General features: G+C 42.9%; 3 protein-coding genes and 1 long non-coding RNA gene across 4 annotated transcripts in view; 2 read left to right on the top strand and 2 right to left on the bottom strand.

The window, feature by feature from the left end:
• Nucleotides 1-90: 90 nt before the first annotated feature.
• LOC144458285 (uncharacterized) lies at nt 91-3,463 on the bottom strand. The gene is made up of 3 exons (XR_013488549.1): nt 3,306-3,463; nt 948-1,301; nt 91-799 (listed from the first exon to the last, which is right to left on the bottom strand). It is a non-coding gene; the product is annotated as an uncharacterized LOC144458285 (long non-coding RNA).
• A 5,056-nt stretch (nt 3,464-8,519) lies between these two features.
• LOC144459734 (Fc receptor-like protein 5) lies at nt 8,520-11,654 on the top strand. The gene is made up of 6 exons (XM_078164311.1): nt 8,520-8,617; nt 8,879-8,914; nt 10,429-10,692; nt 10,772-11,014; nt 11,090-11,266; nt 11,436-11,654. The coding sequence occupies exons 1-6, from the start codon at nt 8,587-8,589 to the stop codon at nt 11,543-11,545; spliced, it is 861 nt and encodes a 286-aa protein (XP_078020437.1). The 5' UTR covers nt 8,520-8,586; the 3' UTR covers nt 11,546-11,654.
• A 1,991-nt stretch (nt 11,655-13,645) lies between these two features.
• LOC144459733 (uncharacterized) overlaps nt 13,646-25,158 on the bottom strand; it is a 42,465-nt gene continuing 30,952 nt past the window's right edge. The window contains exons 3-6 of the mRNA XM_078164309.1: nt 14,637-14,900; nt 14,315-14,557; nt 14,063-14,239; nt 13,646-13,965 (exon numbers count right to left, since the gene is read on the bottom strand). Of these exons, the coding sequence (XP_078020435.1) occupies nt 13,853-13,965; nt 14,063-14,239; nt 14,315-14,557; nt 14,637-14,900 (797 nt within the window). The 3' untranslated portion in view covers nt 13,646-13,852. The remainder of the gene's footprint in view (nt 13,966-14,062; nt 14,240-14,314; nt 14,558-14,636; nt 14,901-25,158) is intronic.
• Nucleotides 17,165-23,700, top strand: LOC117245960 (sialoadhesin-like). Its single transcript, XM_033609598.2, has 6 exons — nt 17,165-17,236; nt 17,573-17,608; nt 18,175-18,438; nt 18,518-18,760; nt 18,836-19,030; nt 23,264-23,700. Exons 1-6 carry the CDS (start codon nt 17,206-17,208, stop codon nt 23,374-23,376), a joined length of 882 nt encoding a protein of 293 aa, XP_033465489.2. The 5' UTR covers nt 17,165-17,205; the 3' UTR covers nt 23,377-23,700.

The raw sequence follows: 25,158 nt of genomic DNA, 5'->3' as shown, positions 1-25,158 counted from the left end.
TGTGGAACATGATTTAGTGCGATATACTGAAGTAGCCTAGTAGTTGTATCAACGTCTGACTGTCAAATCATAAAGAAAACATGATTCATAAACATTTCAACAATATTTATTGTCACTTAACATCGAACTCTACAGATATGTGTTTAAAAATAAAAGTGAGAAAATAAATTAAAGCTTTTGAAAAATTGCATCTTAAAATAAAGTCATTCATTTTAGAAAAAATAAAGTGTAACAACAGCTTGAATGAGTTTTGTGTTTCACAACTTAATAATCTCAACCAATTTTACAATAAATAAATAAGTTTTACAGTTTCTCCTTCTTTCCCTTTTTCCCCTCTCCCACTGTCTGTTGTTCAGTGAGAGAAGTGAGCTCGAGCTTGTCCTGCCAAGTTTTTAAGGCCAGACATGGTCAAGATGTTCGAGGCTACTTTCCTCGAGTGGATGGAAGAAAGAGTCACTTTGTGGTGTGCTGCTTTCGTTAGTCGGCAGATGAAGGCTGGAAAGAGCTGTGGCTCCAGGTGCAGTCTTTGTTGTGTCCTTGGTCCGAAGGCGCAGACCTGAGGAACAGTCTCAAACAGCAGAGGTACACATGAGCTGATCGGTTCCTGCTTCATCATCAGCAGCAGACTGTTCTGATCTTTGGTCTGTACGTCGTTTATATCTCCAGACAGCAACAGACACTGCAGCAGCTACAAGAAGCACTGCAACACCTCCCAGTCCAACGTGTCCATGAGAGGGGGGTCCATTTACGGGGTGTTCACTCTCTGTGTTTCCACCTATGTAGTTTTCCTTCTCTGAATCTGCAGATTAAATAAATCAGAGTCAGTAAATGTGTGATTAGTTGAACAGCCTTCATTTGTCTTGTGTATTTCTGATGTTTGACTCTCAGGAATAAACTGCAGCTCCAACCTGATACACAGACACACACACTGAGCTCCACACACTCACCTGTAACCTCCAGGTAGATGACTCTGATTGGATCAGTCTTAATGATGGCTCTCTTTGTACGTGTAAATCCATCTGATCTAACTCGACACTCGTATGTTCCAGAGTCTCTGCTGGTCACATTCTTCAGAGTTAAAGACACGTCTCCGTCCTTCAGCTCTCTGTCCACCAGCTCCACCCTGCCTGTAAAGGATGGATGCTGGAAGGCTGTGTCGAAGTGTCCATCTCTGTAAAAGAGGATGTACTGTGGTGGCTCCAGGTCAGGTCTGGTCCACTCTACAGCTGAGATATAGCCATCACCAGCCTCACATCTCAGAGTGACATCATCTCCAGGGTGCACGTGTACCACAGAAGAGTCTGGAAAACAATAAAAGAAATTAACATCCAGGGTCAAAATGTGATTCCATCTCTTAAGGTCTCTACAGTGTAAACAGAAGGCCTCGTCCCACCACAGAGGTGTAACATGAAGTCAGTTTAACAGTCAACCTCTTTGTGTCAGCTGACTGACAGAGTCTAAAGCTCCTCTCACAGGTCACAGCTAACATGACGGTGCTCATCAACTGTTTTTGTTAACAAGGTTTTCTTCTTCAGGCACTGAGTGTGTTCCCATAAATGGAGGCAATTGACTTTTCTACCCAACAAAACTGACCAATCATGAGCCGCCTCCGGATGAGAGAAAGTCTCTAACCTTTGATGTAAAACATGATCGATGATAGTATCACAAGTCAATCTGAGCGCATCATATGTTCCCACAGTGAGCTGCTCCACACTACACGCCAACACTTGTGACTCTATGTGTAACTCACAGGCTGTAGGAAAGCACAGACAGCTCACAGGTCCACTTGATATCACATCAATAATCTGAATACAGTTTTGTAAACAAGCATTAACAGAGACACCTGTGCTGCCCAGTCCCTTATCGTCACAGTTCAACGTAAAGACACATCACATATGTAATGAATCCCACAAAGTTTTAAATTAACTGTTTGGCAGATGTTTGTGTGAGGCTGTGATTGTGATGCACATCTCAGGACACGTACAGAGAGGACTATCATGATCAAGTATGTGTCGATTAACATCAGCAGATCCTTTAAGCCACATAATGTTCTATGGTCAGTCTTATACTGAGAATAGAACAAGGTACAATGATATTTGCTGGACCATGCCTGAATCTAAAAAACAGAAAAATAGACAGTAATAAAAATACAACACAGACACAATAGTCCCAAATCAATAAATATACAAAGATAACATTAAAAGCAGTGTTGACCCGTTATTGCCTGTTTGAGTTCAGCTGAATGATTCTCAGTGTAGATCACGACACAAGTGTTTGATTCTGTTAGCTAGTAAGCTAGCATTAGCATCCGGCGGTATGTCGACGGCTGTCACAACAACATCAGCAAACTCCCGCCGTGGCAGGTATAATGGTCCGCATTTTACTGACAGACACTCTATCTGATGAGCAGTGACGATATACGACGGTAGCATCCGTCTACCAGCTGTTATTCACACAAACACACGCCACCGCCGCGGCTAGTAGCAGCTAACGTTACTGGCAGTGCCGCCTGCTAGCTTAATAGCATCGTCTGTCAACGGGACGACGATACAGAGGACACTTTTACGCACAACAAATGCTTCGGACAAACCGTAAACTTTGCCACACAGAATTACAACACACACACACACACTCACCTGCTGCTGACAGAGAAAGTATCAGAGCCACAAGTTGCCCAAATATAATGTAGCTACGTGACATAGCTCAGTTGACATGTAACGTTAGCTCCCACAGACTGATGCTAACCGCAAACACTCTCTCTTATGCCATCGGTGGATGTCAGACAACTTAAAGGTGCATACGCCACCTACTGTACAGAATGTGTATGGCGTGTAAAGTAAAGCTGCTGATAAGACTCCTCTGAATGTGTCACATAAACAGTGTAAGAGGTCCTCACTCAGGTGCCTCGTGTTATTCTATCAGAGAGTAAATTAACACCAGTGTCAGTGATCACTGCAGACTGACACACACTCAGTCATTTCACAGCCTGTTTCTTAGAGCAGCTCTGAGGCCTGAACCCAGTGTGACCGCCCTAATGGCTGACACGACACGCGGCCATTTTTGAGCAGCTGCCTCTTGTTTCCTCCTTCATCGACCTGTAACTACACATTGTGACTTGACAGAAACTAACGACACACAAGAGGAACATGTGTGAGCCAGGAGGGTTTTATAGATACACAGGCTCCACACATTAGAGAGGGACTGCAGCACATACGCTGCTTTATTTAACACCAGAGCACAATCACACAGTTCAAACACACTTAAATACAAAAGCTAATAATCATATTTAAGTTTGACATTCTCACCTGAAGCCTGAGCACCGTCGTTGATCAACACGGACACAGTCCACCACGTCCTTCTTTTCTGTCTTCATCTCGAGAACAGCGTCTGGCAAACACCCAAGATAGTGCCGTGTGCAAAGCGATGGGTGGATTACTGCAGCACAGGAAATAACAGAGTGGAGGGAGGGAGGAGCATATGGCAATAGGCTCGTTGGAGATGAACTGCACCTCGCCTGGAGAGTAGACAAGAGCAGGCGGCCGCAGCAGGAGGCGGTGACAAAAAGCTGCGGTGAGGTCTGACAGTTTCCAGCAGCCTTCAGTCTGTACAGGAAGTCACAGACACACACACATCCTGTCAGATATGATAGTGATTTATTAAAATATAATCAGACTCATATATCAGTTTGTTCTCAGTCTCCAGTTGTTTTAATTATGATAGATTAATTTATTAAACTGTAGTTTCTGTTGATGGTTCATGAACTCTCCTGTAAATCAGCATCATATCAGTTTGACCTGTCCCCTCAGCTACACAGGCTGAATACACTGTGTCTGACTGTAAGCTTCATATTTGATACAAGACAACACGCTAAATAGGCTACATCAATAATGAAACAGTCCAGTGTTAATACACAGTAGACTCTGTATAGTTTATGATGAATGTATTCAGTCTGTGACAACTAAACTTCACCATCAGTCACACAACATGTTTTCAGTCACAGAATAAACCTTCAAATCAGACACATCAAATCTAGATCTTTGAAATTCAACAAAAATGAATACTTTATCTAAAACGTCATATTGTTGAGTTGACATGTGAACCAATCAGCTGTTAGATCAGGTGAGAGCCAGACCGTGCAGTTGCAGCACCTGGCTCTAAAAACTGCGGCCGCCTCACTCTCGCGATTTTATCGCCGTCCACTTTTGTAATATAGCTGCATTCATAGGGCTCGGAGGTTTCCAAGGACCTGACGTGAAAAGCCCCTACTTCTGGAAAAAGTGCGTTCATCACCTCACATCGGACCTTGGACGTAAACTGACATGCATGCCCTCAAGAAGGTTTTCGCTCGTTGTTAGACTTTTTGGCTAAACGAAGAGGTCAAAGACGTTTTGCTGATGTATGGTGCCATTAGGTGTTGCTGTGCTGCTCAGTATAAAGAGAGAAGCGGCGGCTGCTGAACCCGTTGTCTCGACTCCTGTCCATTTATTGCTTATTAGCTAGGCGAACCTTGGACGCTCGGTGACATTACTAATTCTACGTATAATTATACAGGGAATGTTCAAATTACATGTAGCAGTGGAGAATTTGCTTAAAGACGTCTTTGAGATGCATTTTTTACCTAAGAAAAATTATTTGACTCAACGGTAGCGAAGGGGGCTGCCATTGCTGTGACATCATGCCACGTCAACTCAGGGTCCTCAGGTTGCTACACTTCCGTACGATGTTCCTAGCGAAAAATTCCACGTGTTCAAAGCACTTTTCCCCTGAGTTAATGGTCGGGACCTCGGAACTTCCGACCCTATGAACGCCGCTTATGTCAGAGCAAGTCGGGATGAAGTCAAACACAAAACTAACCAGCATGCATTGTGCGCCGATCGCTGGTGATTGAATTTGTGCAGGCCTGGCTCATCTCGAACGAACCTATTATGTGTTCTTGTGGACTTGTGACACGTCATCAGTCACAGCCCAAGTGCTGTTCCAATTCAAAGTTCACATCTAGCCAAGTTCAGTCCAAATGCCCGGATGTGTTCTCGACACGCCCCTTTTACCGGGAATGCGTTGGAGCAGACTTGTGTCAACTTCAGACAGCCAGGTATCCCAGCATGCATTTCACAACAATCATCGGAAATGGTGAGTGAGGGAAAGACGCACAATTGTAAGTCACAACTACCGATATTTTACTGTTGTTTTGTCACAAAATGTAGTGTTTTCATGCGTAGGTTAAACTTCAAACCTGTGGTCGATGTTTTAATATAGCACCCACTTGAATGTGAGGTCTCACTAGATGACAGCGGTGTCAGCGCTGATATCTCTGTAGTGGTTAAATATGACATGTAATTCGTTTGGGGAATGTCTAATGGGCAACATTCAGTCTCAGTATATAAGATATATTATTTGTTCCTGGTTGAATAGTTTTTGTTAATGGCAAAGGTGCATAACTTACTTTGTTTGTTCAATTTGCTTCACAAACATTAACATGGAACCACAGTTCAGTCTTTGTACTTTGACCGAATTGTTTGTTATTGTCTTTATTTCAGAGTTGTCATATTTGTTATGATGGCTATTGTGCAGTAAAACTAATATTGTATCCCTATTTAATTAAGGGACAACTGATGAAATCCGGACACCCATTGAGTGGCAGGGGGCCAATGAAAGGCTGTTTACGGGGAGGAGGAATTCCTCCAGGACTGGATGGGAGTGAGTATTGCTTTTGAGTGCTTATAGCATTGGCTGTATGTCAGGGGAAGGATTAGAACCAGATCAAACATTATGGTTAATATCTTAGTGAAGTGGCAGTGTGATAGTCTTTGCTTTCTTTTGCCTAGGGAATCTGTTGCCACTTCTGGCCTGCTGGTGACTGCCATGCAGGCCTAAAAGAAGTGGAACAATTTGAAGGATAAGTACACGGTACTGTTCCTGTTTCTCTGCTTGGTATTATATCCTGAAATAGCCTAGCTATCCTATTCCCTTTTAAACAAATATATTTCTCATAGTTAGGGCTATACACACAGATACAGTTTAGTCACTCTGAACACATTTATACCCAGTCAAAGTCTGGAAATGCTAAAACTGGTGCCCGGTGTATTATAGGAGGTCCCCCGGCAGACTAGGCCTAAGTCAGCCTAACTAGGGGCTGGTACAGGGCAAGCCTGAGCCAGCCCTAACTATAAGCTTTATCAAAGAGGAAAGTCTTAAGTCTAGTCTTAAATGTGGAGACGGTGTCTGCCTCCCGGACCGTAACAGGAAGATGATTCCACAGGAGAGGAGCCTGATAGCTGAAGGCTCTGGCTCCTGATCTACTTTTGGAGACTTTAGGGACCACAAGTAACCCTGCGTTCTCAGAGCGCAGTGTTCTGGTGGGATAATATGGCACTATGAGCTCACTAAGATATGACGGAGCTTGACCATTTAGAGCTTTATAAGTTAACAGTAGGATTTTAAATTCAATTCTGGATTTTACAGGGAGCCAGTGCAGAGAAGCTAAAACAGGAGAAATATGATCTCGTTTCTTAGTTCCTGTTAGTACACGTGCTGCTGCATTCTGAATTAGCTGGAGAGTTTTTAAGGACTTACTAGAGCTACCTGATAATAGAGAGTTACAGTAATCCAGCCTAGAGGTAACAAAAGCGTGGACCAATTTTTCTGCATCTTTTCGGGTCAGGATAGGCCTAATTTTCACAATATTACGCAGATGAAAAAATGCAGTCCGTGAGGTTTGTTTTAAATGAGAATTAAAAGACAAATCTTGATCAAATGTTACTCCGAGGTTTCTTACGGTAGTGCTAGAGGCCAGAGCAATGCCATCTAGAGAAACTATGTCATCAGATGAAGAGTCTCTGAGTTGTTTGGGGCCAAGAACAATAACTTCAGTTTTGTCTGAATTTAACATCAGGAAATTGGTGCTCATCCAGGTTTTTATGTCTTTAAGGCAGTTATGGAGTTTAGTTAATCGATTACTTTCTTCTGGCTTCATCGATAAATACAACTGAGTATCATCTGCATAACAATGGAAATTTACAGAGTGATTTCTAATGATGTTACCTAAAGGAAGCATATACAGAGTAAATAGGATTGGTCCGAGCACAGAACCTTGTGGAACTCCAAAACAAACTTTAGTACGTAAGGATGATTCATTATGAACGTCAACAAACTGAAAACTATCAGATAAATAAGATTTAAACCAACTTAGTGCAGAACCTTTTAGGCCAATTAAGTGATCCAGTCTCTGCAGTAGAATTTGATGGTCAATTGTGTCAAACGCCGCACTAAGATCTAATAAAACAAGTACAGAGACAAGTCCTTTGTCTGAAGCAATCAGAAGGTCATTTGTAATTTTAACTAGTGCTGTCTCAGTGCTATGATGCACTCTAAATCCTGACTGAAATTCCTCAGATAAATTATTATCATGGAGAAAATCACACAGCTGGTCTGTGACTACTTTCTCAAGGATCTTTGAAAGAAAGGGAAGATTAGATATTGGTCTATAGTTGGCTAACACCTCTGGATCCAGGGTGGGCTTTTTTAGGAGAAGTCAGGGGCCCGCACATATACACAGGGGTGGATTTAGGATTTAAGGACATTCTATGGAACGCTCCTGCAGGTAGACGGTTGTCAGGGTTGATCCCACGTGATGAGGTTTATGTCCTTGTGAATTAGAAAATGGTTAAACATCACTGCCACAGACCTCCATGTGAAAATGTCCGACTGTACAGGGGCTGAATTTATATATAACTGACCTGTTTACATTTAGTTAAGGTTTAAAGTTAGACATAATGAAGGCCGGGCTGCTGTAAGTGACAGACTGTCTGCTGATAGTGTCCTCGCTCCTCCACAGCTCCACCCTCTCCCCAGATATGGTCATGACTGGCTCCAGAAAAACAAGATGGTGAAGGCTAAAATGGCTAACTCGAGGCTTCAAAACAGAACCCACAAACCAGTGGGTGCAACAGGACAGCTACTTCCATTATTTATACAGTCTATGTGTGTGTGTTGTTAATGTGTCTCTGGCTGCACAGTTTAATCACCACAGCGCTCTGCTGAGTGATAGCATGCAGTCATACTGTGTCTCTTTCCGACCACATTACAGTGGTTCAAACAGAGAGAAACTTTCACACATGCAGCTACAACATCACCCCCTGTTCACTTCCTCCCACCTGCAGAGACACTCAGTCTGTTTCTGCAGAAGTGAAACACCATTTATGAAAGTTTAAAGATAACAATCAGTCATCTTACTGTGAAACTCAAATCAAAGTCTGATCAAAAGAGCCGTTTAACCTCAGTTTATAAAAGCACCAAACCACAAACACATCCTGCAGAGTTTGTCTGACTGTCTGTGAACGCATCATGCAGGTAATGATATTAGATTCTGGTGTCTGTTGTTATTTTGATTTTGTTTCTGTCTCTTTTCTCTTCATGTTTTGGTTCAGTGTCTTTTTCTAAAACTGAATTTAACAAAGAAAGCGTGTGTGGAGAGGAAACCACAACACTGCCAGCTACGCTCACAGAGGAAGGAGGGGGCTTTTGTTCTATGTGACCATGAAGTGATCACACTTCTCGTCAACACCTCTCACTTCACCAAGTTACAGGATGGAGGAAACCTGTCTGCTGCAGCTGCTCTGTAAGTATCATCTGTCTGAGCTTCGTTTCAGTGATAATGAGCAGAACACTGTGATCTAACTGAACATCATGTCTGTGTGGACCCAGTCTGCAGCTTCTTTCACACAAAAACATAAACAGTTGTAAAATGCATGAAATATAGTATCCTGTGTTTTTGGAGTTTGACCCATGATCTGACTTTTTTTTCAAAGATAATTGGATTTTCTCGGATGTCTTGTTACATGTGAAACCTCAAACTAACCTGAGTGTTCTTTGTCTTCAGGTCTGACCTCACTGCTGAGCTGCACAACAAACCAAGGTCAGTAAACTTCTTCTGTCACATCATGACTGACACTTTCTGGGAAAATTAAACTTAAAAGTTTGTTTTTTATAATTAAAAATGTCAATTAATCTCAGGTTCAGACTCAAAACAACATGAATGTTTCTCGTAACACGTATAGTGTGTGTATCTGCAGCCTAACATATCCTCCTCCTCTGTGCTGTAGTCAGTGAGCCACTGTGTGTCACTGGGTGACGTGTTCCTTCATTACCACAAATACACTCGCTGTAGTTTAAGCCCCGTCTCCACCAAACCCTTTCAGTCCAGTACAGTTTGGAACCAGCAGTAAGCCTTCAGACATGGTACCTAGACCCTCGGTGTGTTCAGACAGTCCTCTTAAATGTGGGTAGGGTTGTTGTATTTTCACAACAAAATAGAACAGGCTGCAGTGAGAGTCTCTCTCCATGGGATATTTAAAAATAGCAGCTTTGTGCATTTAGTCCTTCTCAGGCAAGCTCAGGGGTTTAGTGTTGCTGTAGCCCACAGGAAGTGAGGATTAGAATATATGACCTTCACATAATCCGCTCCAAATTAATCTATATTTTTAAAGTCATTACTAAAAGTGTGTGTCATATAAAAACTAAAGTGATGGTCAAAGTTGTCACAGTGAAATTTAAGGTGTGCTGATGGATTCACGTCATCAACTCATGCATTGAGTAACATTACAAGTTAACGTTCCACCTTAAAAGTTGCCGGCAGTCGGCCCAGTGAATGAAGTTATTTTTTTCTCTTTCATTTTATAGTTGTAGTTTACTGATGTATGAACAGAGGTTACATAAAACCAGAGTGAGCGTCCTCTACTGACCAATCAGACTGCAGGGTTTCTAGCTCCACCTTTTAGTACCAGATCTGTGTGCTAGGTACCCCAACAGAGGGGGGACCAAACATGGGGACGCTAAGGAACGCTTCTGTTGGTACCATCCACAACTTTTCACTGTGGAGACAGAAAAATAATCATTATAATGTGTACTGAACTGAACCGGACTGACTCAATCCCACACACATCGTCCTGCCGCCACAAATACTCACTAAAGCACCAAATGTGGATTAATCCACAGGCTAAAATAGTCTCCATGAGGTTCACAATTTCCATCCAAAAAACATGGACGCTTCACACACAAAAGATCTATACAATCAGCACAGTTTCAAGATTAGAGTCACCAATTCAGTATCTGACCAAATGTCTCGCCTTCTGTTCCTGAGATATGATGTTAAAACATGATGATGTCACAGTCAAGCTGACCTTTGACCTTTTCACCTTCATTATTTCATCCTGTTAGACATTTGTGTCAAGCGTTGTCATAATTAGCGTGTGAATTCTTGGGTTATAAATTAGATTGACACGGAGTCGGTCACCAGAGAATTCAGTTAACGGAGGAAAACCTCGAGCTGGTGAGGCAGCGGTCAGTGGTTGTAAAATGTTTCTAGAGCTTAAGAGACGTATTAATGATGATTTAGTTTAACTAAAGACGGATACATGTCACCATCTGCAGCTCATCTGACTGTGAGTCCCAGCAGCTCTCAGCTGTTTGAAGATGAGTTTATCTCTCTGACCTGTGAGGAGGACGACAGCTCTGCTGGATGGACTCTGAGGAGGAACACAACTAGACGGAAGATGTCTCAGTGCGGAGCTGGATGGGGAAGATCAGCTGGTTCGTCCTGTATCATCAGTGTGACAGTCCCATGGGACAGTGGAGTTTACTGGTGTGAGTCCAGAGAGGGAGCAACCAGTAACAGCATCAACATCAGTGTCACTGGTAAGATCAGACTGTGGAGTCAGTGTTGATGAAGCTGTGTGTAAATGGATGAAATGCTGTAGTTTGTCTCTGTGTTGAGGTGGATCAGTGATCCTGCAGAGTCCTGTCCTCCCTGTGATGGAGGGACATGATGTCACTCTGCACTGTAAAACAAAGACGTCCTCCAACCTCCCAGCTGCTTTCTATAAAGATGGCTCCTTCATCAGGACTGAGCCTGCAGGTCACATGACCATCCGCCATGTAACCAGGTCTGATGAAGGCCTCTACAAGTGTGACATCACAGGTCATGGAGAGTCTCCACCCAGCTGGCTCACTGTCACAGGTCAGGAGGTTACCTTTGATTTCAGGAGTTCATTCATCCAGATATTCACCTGACCAGGTGGGATTCTCTCTACAGGTACACCTACAACCACAGCTCCACCTCCTACATTGACCCCGCCCACATCTGCAGCCCCGCCTCCTGACTCAGACCACCTCCACCTTGTGCTCACAGTGCTCTATTACCTGGTGGTGTTCTGTCCGTACTTCATCTCCACTTTCATCATGGTGTCTTTATATCGACAACGACCCACAGGTATCTATCAACCAATCGATCAATCAATCAATCAATCAATCAATCAATCAATTAGTTAATCAGTATTGCACAACATCTCTGTGACGATCATCTAATGTTGATTGTTGTTATTTATCACTGTCTCTTCTTTTAATATTGTTTATAAAATGTATCTTATCCCCTCTGACAGGAAATGACCTACCCGTCTCCATGGCAACGGCACCATCCAACCAAGCTGAGCAGAGATTGGCTGAGGACTATGATGACATAGCGGCGGTCAGCACGGTGCATCACTTCTGAGCTGAACAGAGGAGAGACAGAGTTTCCTGTTCCATCAGTGCGATGATTCAAACATCCGTCTGTGTCACTCTGAATATTGTCAATAAAGTTTGGTGTGTTTGTTTTGGTAGTTCTGCCTGATGTGTGTGTGTGTGTGTGTGTGTGTGTGTGTGTGTGTGCTCTGGAGTCCCTGCACATGAATATTGTGATAGTGTGTGTGTGTGTGTGTGTGTGTGTGTTTTCTGGAGATGAGTCAGATGGAAAGTCCTGGTGCTTGTTGTGGTTTGGTTGTGAACAGCTGAGCTTGAGCAGCTGTCAATCAACATCATACTGAGCCTCTACATTCAGTGTGTGTGTGTGTCTCCTCACATCACACACACCTCCTGCATCTGTTCTCACACACTCACATTGTGGGGGCCTGAACCCAAACGGGAGTCGAGTCCCCACAAGGTGAAAGAGGACACGTCAGGTTTCAGACTTAGTTTCTGGTCGTCTCATTACTGAAGGTGAGGACATTTTGACCTGTCCTCAGGATGAAGGTCAGATTTAGGTTTAGCTGAAGAGTTTGAGGTCTGGTCTTCACAGCTGATACAGACGTCGAGTGGAAGACGCCCCACCTGTGTGGTTGTTCTCCTGCCCTGGTACAGATCCCTGACGGAGGTCACAGGTCACAGACACACATCAGAGCAGTCATCCCACTCCTGTAAGACTAGAAACTGGTCAAAGACCTGAGGACACTCACTGTACAGGTCAATAAGAGAGTCTCCTGAAGATGGCACAGAGAGGGACGCTCATAAACCAGTGATGTCACCTGATGTGACGGCACCATCAGAGACCAGATGTGATCCCAGAGTCCTCCTGTGTTCAGTGTGGTTCAGTGTTTGAGCTCCACCTGCTGGTGTTCATCACCACCTACACTGATGTTTCCTCCATCGTTCAGATTCACTTCTTCAACATCAGTGAGCTCAGCTGTCCACTCTACAGAGTCACAGGTCTCAGGTCATCTGTCACACTGTGTCTGTGAGTGGCAGTCCTGTTAGAGACAGGGGACCTGACAGATTCAGTGTTTTCTTCTATCAGCTCTTTGGTTGTTTTAACTGTGAACTTTTCTAATGCAGGTCGAGGCTGTTCAGCAGAGAGTGAAGACTCTGTGAGAGTATTTATAAAGTTTATATCTTAAATAAATATCTAAACTTTTAGTTTTCTTCACAGAAATGAATGACATGCTGAGGCACAGGCCTCTTGTGTATCATTTTTAAAGTTTCTTACATCCCTTTAATTCATTAAAGGCTCACGCCCCCCTGTGAAGCTTTGGCGACCCCTAGTGGTGGTCTGGACCCCCAGGTCGGGAACCCGTGTCCCAGATGAACCTAAACTCTGAGCCCTGATAAAATCTGACTCTAACTATTAACGTAAGGTTTTGTTCTTTGTTAACCAGCTGTGGTTACTGTGAGAAATTTAAAGGTCTAAAACATGTTGTATATATTTAAACCTAATATGATGCATTCAGGGGAAAACAGATTGTAGGAATACTGAAACACAGCCAGCTTTTGTCCCGAGACTGAAAGGGTTAATACAACATGTATCCACTGGTGGTGGATAAACAGGAAACAGCTGATAGCAGGAATTAGCGAGCAGCTAGTAGCAAGAGGGAAACACAAACCTGACAGACACTGTAAAGATGAGCAACTGGGGAGACAAGGAATTGCTCAGCCTCCTTGTCCTCGCAAACGAAGAGGCCATTAACCGTCAGATGACGGGGACGGTGAAGAACGGGCCGATTTATGAGAGAATCGCCGAAGGACTGACCAGCCGCGGCTTCAGTGTTGAATCTGTCCTCGCTGTTTTCAAAACTCAGCACACAGAAGTGACTTTTGGTTTCCCTTTGTAGTTGTTTTTATGTTTTTATGTTAGTCTATATCTTTGCTAAAGGACAGACGACTTGTTCAGCATCTCTGAAGAAGTTTTTCATCTCTTTGTGTTTGTTCTTCATCTCTTTGTGGTCGTTTTGTTCCTCTTTGTTGAATACGTCTATAAAATCACATGATCACATGAGAACAAAACACAGAGAGAAAAGATGCTCATCATTTTGTTTTATTTGATCTAAAGAGATTTAAAACGTGAAACTGAAACAAACATGAGCAACAACACGACTCACAGCAGAGTCTGAACAACTATCAGCTTCAATACGAGACAAAAACATGTCTCAACAACATCATCTACAAGTCAAACTACAACATGTGGAGTTCCACAGGGAAGCGTTCTGGGTCCTCCACTGTTTCTCATCTACCAAGGACCTGAAACATTTTAGCTTCATTTCACGTCAGTTCAGAAGTGATGCTCCGTGGTGACAGCAGTGATGACATCATCATAGTCATCGTCCAATCCCTCCTCGGCCTGGGTGGGCGGGGTTATCACCACAGAGACAGGCAGGTCGTTTCCTACAGTCAGAGCAGGTTAGAAAGAGTTCTGTTAGAGACAAGTGTCAGTCGACAACACCAGAGTGATTGATTGATTGATTGATTGATTGATTGATACCTGTGGGTCGTTGTCGATATAAAGACACCATGATGAAAGTGGAGATGAAGTACGGACAGAACACCACCAGGTGGAGGAGCACTCTGAACACAAGGTGGAGGTGGTCTGAGTCAGGGGGCGGGGCTGCAGGTGTGGGTGTGGTCAATGTAGGAGGTGGAGCTGTGGTTGTAGGTGTACCTGTAGAGAGAATCCCACCTGGTCAGGTGAATATCTGGATGAATGAACTCCTGAAATCAAAGGTAACCTCCTGACCTGTGACAGTGAGCCAGCTGGGTGGAGACTCTCCATGACCTGTGATGTCACACTTGTAGAGGCCTTCATCAGACCTGGTTACATGGCGGATGGTCATGTGACCTGCAGGCTCAGTCCTGATGAAGGAGCCATCTTTATAGAAAGCAGCTGGGAGGTTGGAGGACGTCTTTGTTTTACAGTGCAGAGTGACATCATGTCCCTCCATCACAGGGAGGACAGGACTCTGCAGGATCACTGATCCACCTCAACACAGAGACAAACTACAGCATTTCATCCATTTACACACAGCTTCATCAACACTGACTCCACAGTCTGATCTTACCAGTGACACTGATGTTGATGCTCTTACTGGTTGCTCCCTCTCTGGACTCACACCAGTAAACTCCACTGTCCCATGAGACTGCTACACTGATGATACAGGAAGAACCTGCAAGTTTTCCCCAGTCAGCTCCACACTCTGCTCTGGTTTCATCGCTTGTGTTCCTCCTCAGAGTCCATCCAGCAGAGCTGTCGTCCTCCTCACAGCTCAGAGAGACAGACTCATCTTCAAACATCTGAGAGCTGCTGGGACTCACAGTCAGAGAGGCTGCAGGGAGGAGGAGGAGGATAGACACATTAAAAGCTGAAGCCACTGACAGATTTCAGTTTGTGTTTGTGTCCAACATCATGTGATTAATGTAACGTCTAATGTGTCCTTCAATCCATGTGAGGACACAAACTGGTCCTTTCCTTGCAGACCTATCTAGACTTTGTGCAGACACAGGAGGAGGACAGACAGACTCCCCATCAACCTCTCAACCTGTGTCTTTGGATCTTTGTCAGTCTGAAGTCTTAAATCCTCCCTGTGTGACCTCCAGTGACTCTTCTATCAGTGTTTGTCACACACAGTCAGTGAGTTTGAGATGTGACAGAAGAAGTTTACTGACCTTGGTTTGTTGTGCAGCTCAGCAGTGAGATCAGACCTGAAGACAAAGAACACTCAGGTTAGTTTGAGACACAACGACTGTGACCTCAGAGAAGATGGAGTCCACACTACGTCCTCACATTGTCTTCCTGCTCTAACATGACTTTACTGTGTCTGTCAGGATGTGAATGCAGCACTAAGAGTCACAGCAGCTACAAGTCAGAGAATCATCTGACACAAATACCACATTTCTCTTTGAACAGGAACTTGAAGGCAACACAGAACAAACACACAGAGAGTCGGCTCCTTTGAGTTAGTACATGTGGACGACTGATAGATAACTTTGACATGTCTGACACACTGCAGCTCAGTCCGCTAACCCTTTAACATACAGTTAGTCTTCAGATGATGTCACTTCCTGTTCTGACAGGTTGTTTTGGACTAAAGTAAAAACCTTTTCTGAACGTATTAAACAATGATGTAACGAGTGAATTCAGACAGAACAGAGTGAACTTACAGACGAGCCGATGAAGAGATGTTTGTCCCATGGTAGCTCTTGGTCACGTGACATCATCAAACACTTTGAATGTTTGTCTCAGAGCTGTTCAAACCTCCATTTCCTCTGTGGAGGTGGGTGCAGCAGCCGTGTGGTTTCTCTCCTGCAGCTGGTCACTTGTGTTAGTTTCTAATGGCAGAGATGAACGTTGTTGATTGTGATGAAGGATATTTCCACCTGTGTGTATTAGTGAGACTGTAGTTGTCATTTCCCTGAAGTTACTGACTGGACTTGACACTTTGTGTCTGTATCTAAAAGGAGTTTATTGTTGTGAACACATGTGGAGCAGCTGTTGTTGAATCCAAAGATCAACACAGTCATTTATGCTCTTGTTGTCCATATCTAATACCACAACAACAAGTGAGCTCACCAGACCTCTGTAGCTCCTCGTCTCTGCTCCAGGCTACCACTGCATTGTGGGTAATGTAGGCACCAGGTTTTGACAAGGAAGGAGAACGTGTGTAATAAAAAAAGACCACATCTCTAATTCTGCTGCATCGATTTGATTATTTTCAAACTGTCCATCGTGAGTCCGTCATCGTCACCAGTCACTGCCTCGTACGCTGCTGCCACTGCCAAGGACGAGAGCAGACTGCAGACTATCATTCACTCCACTGAGAAGCTGACTGGCTGCACTCTGCCCTCCCTCCAGGACCTGTACACCTCCAGGACCCTGAGACCCCTCCAACCCCGGACACAAACCCTCTGAAACACTCGTCTGTGGTAGGACGCTGCAGTCCATCAGGACCAACAGCTCACAGCATGAGAACAGTTTCTTCCTGTGTGCAGCTGGACTCATGAACAAGGCCTGGGACGACCTCTGACAGACTCTCATCCTGCCCCCACAGACACTACACCTGACTTTACTGCACATCTTTACTGCTCATCTTCTTATTTTCATCTTCATGCTCCAAAACAACAAGGCAGATTCCTTGTATGTTAAAACTTACTTAGCAACAGACCTGATTCTGATTGTTGATGAGTAGTTTGATAGCGTGCAGCTACACTCTGTATGTTAGTCTCTGTCTGACCACAGCTCAGTGGGTAAAACAGACAGAAGCTTTCACACATGCTGATATAAAACTGGTCCACTTCCTGTCAACTAAACCGCGGCCACCTACAGGAAGATACAGCCTGTTTGTTTGAACATCATCATCAAGTCATTTTGTCATAAATCCAACAGATTAAAATAAATGTCTTTAATCTCTGTGATGAAACGCGTAGCTTCAACTTTCACCTCCTGCAATCACAACAATGAACACACACACACCTGTTTTATTCTGACTGAACACAGAAATCTAACAGTGTGTAGAGATGAAACTACAACACTGCCAACCACAGAGGAAGGAGGACGTTTTTTTTTACATGATGTGACCATGAGCTGATCACACCTCTCATCAACACGTAGATCTCATTTCACCAAGTAACAGGATGGAGGAAACTTCTCTGCTGCTGCTGCTCTGTAAGTATCATCTGTTTATGTTTCTAAAATCATCAAACTGAAAGAAATACAAGAACAATGAGTTCTGTAACAATCCTGTAACTTTAACGTATGTTTATTTGAAAGGTTGTGACGATGCCTTTACAGCCTCTGTTTCATTTATGAGACTGCTGCTGTTGAACTTTTCTTAAAAAATAGATCAGTGTAATGTCCTGATGAGGTTCCTCCTCCTCTCTGTGTTCATCAGTATGTGATACAAAGATCTTTCTGTGTTGCTGCACTCAGGTGTTCGTCAGTTGTGTCGAAGGTCTCGTTGTATCACAGCCTCAAACTAACCTGAGTGTTCTTTGTCTTCAGGTCTGACCTCACTGCTGAGCTGCACAACAAACCAAGGTCAGTAAACTTCTTCTGTCACATCTGAAACATGGCTGAGTCTCTGTAGACAGAAGATGTAGTGTGAGATTTACAACGTGTCAGAAAGTTATTGTGAGAGTTTAGACTTGTTGATGTGAGAGCAGTTTGTCGTTTAGAAGTCTGAGCTCTCATTTATTCACAGCTATATTAAAGATGTTCACATTTTGCATTCTGTCTGAAACTCTGTTTGGGAGGCACTGAGGTTCTGTCAGCCTTCCTTCAGTGTAAAAAAAAAAAAAGGAAAAAAAAAAGGGACCCAGACTGCAATAAGGACAGGGCGGCAAATTATTACCAGGAAGTGGAAAGCTCCTGGAACAGCTACTTTTCAAGATGGGGAACTGAAATGGGAAAGGTTGCTGTGTATGAAAGAGTGTCATATAGGTATTGCAAAAGGGCAGAAAAATGTTGGCTCAAATGATGAAGATGTGTTGCTCTGTAATGGCTGCCATTTTGAACCTTCAGGGAGATATTAAATCTTTAATTGAAAATGTAAAAGATCATCATTTTATTTTCTAACTATCACATCCTCCTCTTCCTCCCTGCAGCCTCTCTGACTGTGAGTCCCAGCAGCTCTCAGATGTTTGAAGGACAGTCTGTCTCTCTGAGCTGTGAGGAGGACGACAGCTCTGCTGGATGGACTCTGAGGAGGAACACAACCAAAGACACCAGAACTGAATGTGGAGCTGACTGGGGAAGATCAGCTGGTTCTGTCTGTAACATCAGTTACATCTTCTTATGGCACAGTGGAGTTTACTGGTGTGAGTCCAGAGAGGGAGCAACCAGTAAGAGCATCAACATCAGTGTCACTGGTAAGATCAGACTGTGGAGTCAGTGTTGATGAAGCTGTGTGTAAATGGATGAAATGCTGTAGTTTGTCTCTGTGTTGAGGTGGATCAGTGATCCTGCAGAGTCCTGTCCTCCCTGTGATGGAGGGACATGATGTCACTCTGCACTGTAAAACAAAGACGTCCTCCAACCTCCCAGCTGCTTTCTATAAAGATGGCTCCTTCATCAGGACTGAGCCTGCAGGTCACATGACCATCCGCCATGTAACCAGGTCTGATGAAGGCCTCTACAAGTGTGACATCACAGGTCATGGAGAGTCTCCACCCAGCTGGCTCACTGTCACAGGTCAGGAGGTTACCTTTGATTTCAGGAGTTCATTCATCCAGATATTCACCTGACCAGGTGGGATTCTCTCTACAGGTACACCTACAACCACAGCTCCACCTCCTACATTGACCACGCCCACTTCTGCAGCCACGCCCACATCTGCAGCCCCGCCCCCTGACTCAGACCACCTCCACCTTGTGGTCAGAGTGCTCCTCCACCTGGTGGTGTTCTGTCCGTACTGCATCTCCACTTTCATTATGGTGTCTTTATATCGACAACGACCCACAGGTATCAATCAATCAATCAATCAATCAATCAATCAATCAGGTGTTGATGACTGACACTTGTCTCTAACAGAACTCTTCATGTGATCAAACTGGAACGCTGAATGACTAAACATATATTCTGATATTTGTATTAATTAAATTATTAAATGTGCCTTAAAACGACAGAAAATGCCCTTTTAACAAAATATTTCAGATGTATTAAAATGTTGAACATTCTTCCATGCTATTGGTTGGCGTTATACCCACCCATCTTTGACATAGCAACTGCGTTGGACTCTCCCATGCCGATGATGTGGTCATGTGAGCTCTTGTTAGTGGGAAAGTTTTGGCTACATACATAACACCTGTCTTATACTGTTTGACTGTATAACTGGTCTGTTGCCAGATTATATGTAGCTACAGGCTAAAATGTCTTTTGCATTAATTTCTTTGTCTTTGTCATTACTAACAAGATCTTTAGCTGTTGTATATTATTATTATTATTATTATTATTATTATTACTATTATTATACCATGGTCTGGGTGAATACTCTTTTCTGATTGGTCAGCAGGTATGCGTTAAAACTGTTTAATACACACGTAGTTCGGCTCAACTTTATAACTGTCTAAATTCATCCGCTAACCAGCCTGTAACCATGGCAACATTAACGAGCGCAGCTGTCAAATTGTCAACTGCCGAGGGAAAAAACAAACAGAAATGGCTGATTTTAACATTTCTTTTAACTTATTTGGAGAATACAAGGATTTTGGAGAAAGAAAAAAAAAAAACAAGCGAAAAACGGCACAACTGGCATGGTTGTAAAAGGGACTAGTTTATTCCTTGTCATGACAATGGTAAGCTCTTGCTTCAAAAACTTTCAATTTTGAGTACAAAGTTTTCACCAAAAGTTGTCGAATCCTTTTATTCCTATAGGCAAATGACCATGGTATAAGCAGGTTAATCCACTAGGAGGTGTGCTCCAAACGGTTTTAATGCACTTCGCGGAGGCAACTACCCTCCGTTGCGCGTGGGGTAGTTCTTTGCCCCCACGTCGTGCATTAAAACCGTTTGGAGCACACCTCCTAGTGGATTAACCCTTACTTATTATCACCTTGATTCAATGGCAGCCACGTAATGACTAAATGTGACACCAATTAGAGATTCACAGATCATTTCGACTTTTAGGTCAAGTCAAGTCAGGATTTATTTCTAGAGCACATTTAAAACGACGGCAGTCGACCAAAGTGCTGCACATAGGTGGGTACAGAGTCAAAACAACATCAATAATAAAAATAGAATAGATGTAGAAAACAACGATAAGAAAACAGAGCAAACATTAACATAGCAATTAAAAAAAAAAAAATTGCACATAGCTGAGATAACAACAGGTGACACAGAGAGCACAGAGAAACCATTTAAACTTCAACTCAGGAAGATCATGTGGAAATATTTGATCTGTTTAAACAGTGTGTATGTTAAGGGGGATTTATACTTGTGTGCCAGAGCCTACGCACTTGGCCTACGCCATTGTGAGCCTGCCGCATAGGCACGGGTGGGCTTGGGTGGGCGGCTACCACCCACATGAAACCCTCGCCCACCCAGAGAAAAGAAAGTTGTTGCGCGCGCACAGACCAGAACAACAGTTATAAGCCTGCTAAAGCCAGAGAATAGATCTGCTAGCAATATATGCAGTTTTAAATACCACTTTGTCTGTTTATTAATTGATTTTAACTCATTCTGAGTCGCTTCTGAACCGTCCGTGCCTTGCCCGGCAGCCCCTCCCCTGGGAGAGAGTCCGGTGGTCTCCTATGAGCCCAGCCTTCGAGACGGGCAACACTCCGTTAAATGTCGTTCAGGTCATCAGAAATATCCCAATCAAAATCAGTAGCATAATAAGCAGATATGTTCCATGTTATTGTGTTTAATTTCAACAACACAGAGAACAGCTTCATGCTGCATGTGAGCTAACGATCAGGGATTTCACTCTCAGCAGGACGTGACTGCGCATGCGTGTCTACTTCAGAAATACAGCAGTCGGTGTGCGTTTGATTTATTGTACAACAACAACGAAGTTCCACACATTGTTGTGGTCGGCTCAAACGCTGTCAGCTGATTTAAATATCTGTGACTGTTTTTGAATATTGTCAACTGAGAGAAAAACGTCAAAATAATAAATTTTGGTCAAATGAAAAAGAATGAAAAATCATAATATAGAGAAAAAATTACTCATTTGTTCAAAAGAAAAGACAGGGATACTGAAGATGAATATTTACAATAGAAAATCTGAAAACCAGAACCCAGGGAAGAGGATTTGGAGGAAGGTGAACAATATGAAGCAGTGAAGGTTTTGGTAATAGTACTGGTAGGAACTAAAAACTACAGTTGCCTCCTTGAATCTCCTGGCAAAAGTTTCTGCCCGCCCACTTTAATGTGTGCCCACCCACCAGCTAATTTCTGGCTACGCTACTGTTGTGAGCATTTAAACTGGTGTGGTGTGTCTGTGTCACTCTGCAGTTACACCTCCAAAACACTAGTTGGCGGCAGCTACTGCCGTCATCAGCACAAGCCTATGGCATTTTACATTGTATAAATTAGCCTAGCAACGAATGGAGATTTCCTCTGCTCATATGAAGCCAGGATAAATCACACACAAGACTTAAAATGCTATTTTTGTGGAGGCTTTATTGTCTTCACAATTTATTGTTTCTTATCTGTGAAATTAAAGTAAATCAAAGCTTTGTGAGTTTGGGAAATGGTTTCAGTTTACAGAGACAGACAGGAGGTCTGCGTCACTGTGACGTGTAGTTACATTTCTGGGGAGGTGCTACGGTGTACAGTACAGCGTTGATTTGATGCAGAAGCATAAATTCCGCCTTACAGAGACAGACAGATGATCGTATGTCATCAGACTTAACAGTGACTTTGACTTTGACAACAACAAAATGCAGAGTATATCTGCTATCACCCACCTGAAAACTTTTGTTTTTTGCCAGAAGTAATACTGCTTCTTACTTTGAAATGCAACACAGTGGACTTGACTCGTTCAAAGGTGACACCTGATGGCCAAATGCATTATAACACATCACAAACACCAGAGCTAAAAACCTGTATGCTCCGCATCTACTTTGTAGTTTACATATGAAGCAGTGTCTGATGCATTTGTCCATTTGTCAAATAAACAAGTAAATAAAACAAATAAATATGAAATTATGAGTCTGAAAGCTTTGACAGCTTCTCAGGTGATAATAGAGTTGCATAGAAACCTGCTGGCTTTTGTTTGTTTGTTTGTAATACAAAAAAAGTCTTTCACGTGGCCTCACATATATCAATATATCAAATTTTAAAGCATCACTTTCTCACTGCAACATGAAACAGCTTTTATGGACTCTCAGGACACAGTTTATGACAATGAGGTCATGAGACATATTGCTCAAACTCATGTGAGTTACTTTAAAGTATTAATGTGCAGCTGAGGTAAATCTGATTATATAGTGGCATTTAGTTTGGAAAGCTCTTAGTGGAACCTGCTTAGTGTTGGTGTTTTCTTTTTCATTTAATTCAATATATATATTCAAATATACATCCACTGCATATTTCTCCCACAAACAGTGGCAGGTCAGTGTAACAGCCCTGGCAGCTAACAGAACAGTGGCAGCTGCTGCAGGATATCAAAGGCAGCTGAGTCTGCCTCCGGAAGTGCTGCTGCTGCTGCTGCTGCTGCTGCTGTTGCTGCTGCCACTATTTGAGCTTGCCCCTGCTGAATGTGGATCTATTTTTGGGTCCTCAATAAGAAAACGTTTGGGAACCCTTGCTCCACAGCTTCTCATTTTCATACACAAGGTGGACAACATACCATAGCTTGTGTGTTTTCATACAGTATAAATTATGTACAAAATAATTCTTAAACACAAACATGGAAAGCTGAGCTTTGTATAAAGGACAATGGAACAAGGTTTAAAACACTGAATTCTAAGCCCAGTGTACCATCTAGTGGACATTAAGGCAAATACAGTGTATACCGAATACTATTTCATCCGTCTCTCCTCCGATACTGATAAAACGGTTACATCCAATATTAAACATCTTATTACGTAGGAAATGTTCTTGGTAAAAGGTCATTTTCTGTTGTTTTTAATGAACATTTGACGTGTTTAGAGGAACAAATTTGATTTATTGATATGAACATCAAAATATACATTTAGAGCCATTTGGTGTTTGATAGATAATTTTCTCTCTAACCTGCTCTGACTGTAGAAAATGTCCTGCCTGTCTCCATGGTGATAACCCCGCCCACCCAGGCTGAGGAGGGACTGGACGATGACTATAATGATGTCATCACTGCTGTCACCACGGAGCATCACTTCTGAACTGATGTGAATGAAGCTAAAATGTTTCAGGTCCTTGGTAGATGAGAAACAGTGAAGGACCCAGAACGCTTCCCTGTGGAACCCCACATGTTGTAGTTTGACTTGTAGATGATGTTGAACTCAGGATCTCTGACTCTCTTTAAACTCTTCTAATCTTCTAATGTGAGCAGCTGTGTGTCAGGTTCAGTGGAGCCTCAGAACTCAGGGTGACTCAGTTAAAGCTGACTCATGATTCAGGCCCCTGAACAGATGTCCTGATGTGTTTACTGTCGATGAAGCAGTCGACATGTTTTTGGTCCAAATTAAAGCTGATAGTTGTTCAGATTCTGCTGTGAGTCGTGCTGTTGTTCATGCTTGTTTCAGTTTCAAATCTCTTCACATGAAATCAAACAAAATGATGAGCATCTTTTCTCTCTGTGTTTTGTTCTCATGCGATCATGTGGTTTTGTCTGGTAGACCTGAGGCCTGTACTGTGAAGCAGGTTTTGGAGTTAGGAAGTAATTCAGGGTTAACTTCAGGTTTTCAGTGCTACAAACTGGTTCTCTTGGGATAAATTACCAGGGTAACTGATGCTGAACAGCTAACCTGATCACAGCCTGTCAACACCGAGACCTCCGACCAGTCAGATCACTGAAGACAAAAGTTTCCATGAATGAAAGTCCAGAGTCTCAGATATTAAAAGAGGAGTCTATGTGCTGTTATAGGTCAGTAGAATATGTTCATTGTTCCAGGGCTCTATTTCCACAAACACAGAGACCATTTACAAACTAAGCACATGATTTTAACTTATGCAAAGTTTATTTCAGTCGCAGTGACCTAAAACAGATCATATTTTATTAGTGAAATAATCCACATACTGTTAATCAGTTCCTGTTATTATAGATGTAACATTTGGGTCAGACACACGTCATCAGTCATTAACTCCTCTTTACTTCAGCAGCAGAAACAACTGGTGTTACTTTAAAGTGTTGACGTGACATATTCATCATCATCCACCTACATGGCAAATAATATTCTGTACTGATGGCAAATACAGCCCACTGATACCTACACATAATGTAAGTCTAGGCTGACATCACATTTTTTGCCAGGGTCTCCTCTCAAAGAAATATTCTTGAGCTGCACAACAGGTTTTTCTCAAAGTCAAGGATCCTTTCTTGGGAGGACGCCTCCAGAGGCAAGAGTCCTTCCTGACCTTCAGTGAACACACACTGGAACAGACTAACAAGTGTCCCCAGGTGATCATTCATTAACCCTCAGCAGACTGAGGAGGGCTCAGTTACTGTGATCATTTTAACACTCTCTAATGTTGTTGGACAGTTTTACCAAATGTATTGATGAACAGTAGAAGCAGTGTAACTCTGAGTCCAGCAGAGGGCGATGTTGACTGTAATTCATATGTTACACAGAGTGACAGTGAATGCATCATGTGGATGATGATGATGATGATGATGATGATGATTGTGCTGCTGTTGAGCTGCACTGAGTTACAATGAGAGGTGTCTCTATTATTTTGTCCAGCCCGTATCAATCAGCTCAATAACATAACAGGAACATGAAATGACACATGTATATTCTTCAATAAGCTGAGCTGTATATAGCTGTAGATATCTCATGGATTTGACAACTTATTTCTAATAAACATGTTCATATGTTATTAAAGTGAACTGTCTGACTAAATGAGCTGTTCAACGCGTCACAGAAACAAGTCACGTCTGAAGTAGGAAGACTTGAACTTTCAGTTCTCTTCCTGGTCTGATATCGTGTCCTCAGTAACCCCAG

This window comes from Epinephelus lanceolatus, chromosome 22 (assembly GCF_041903045.1).
Source record: "Epinephelus lanceolatus isolate andai-2023 chromosome 22, ASM4190304v1, whole genome shotgun sequence".
NCBI lineage: Eukaryota > Metazoa > Chordata > Actinopteri > Perciformes > Serranidae > Epinephelus > Epinephelus lanceolatus.
The sequence above is the reverse complement of the archived record's forward strand: the minus strand, read 5'-3'. Positions and strand labels throughout refer to the sequence as shown.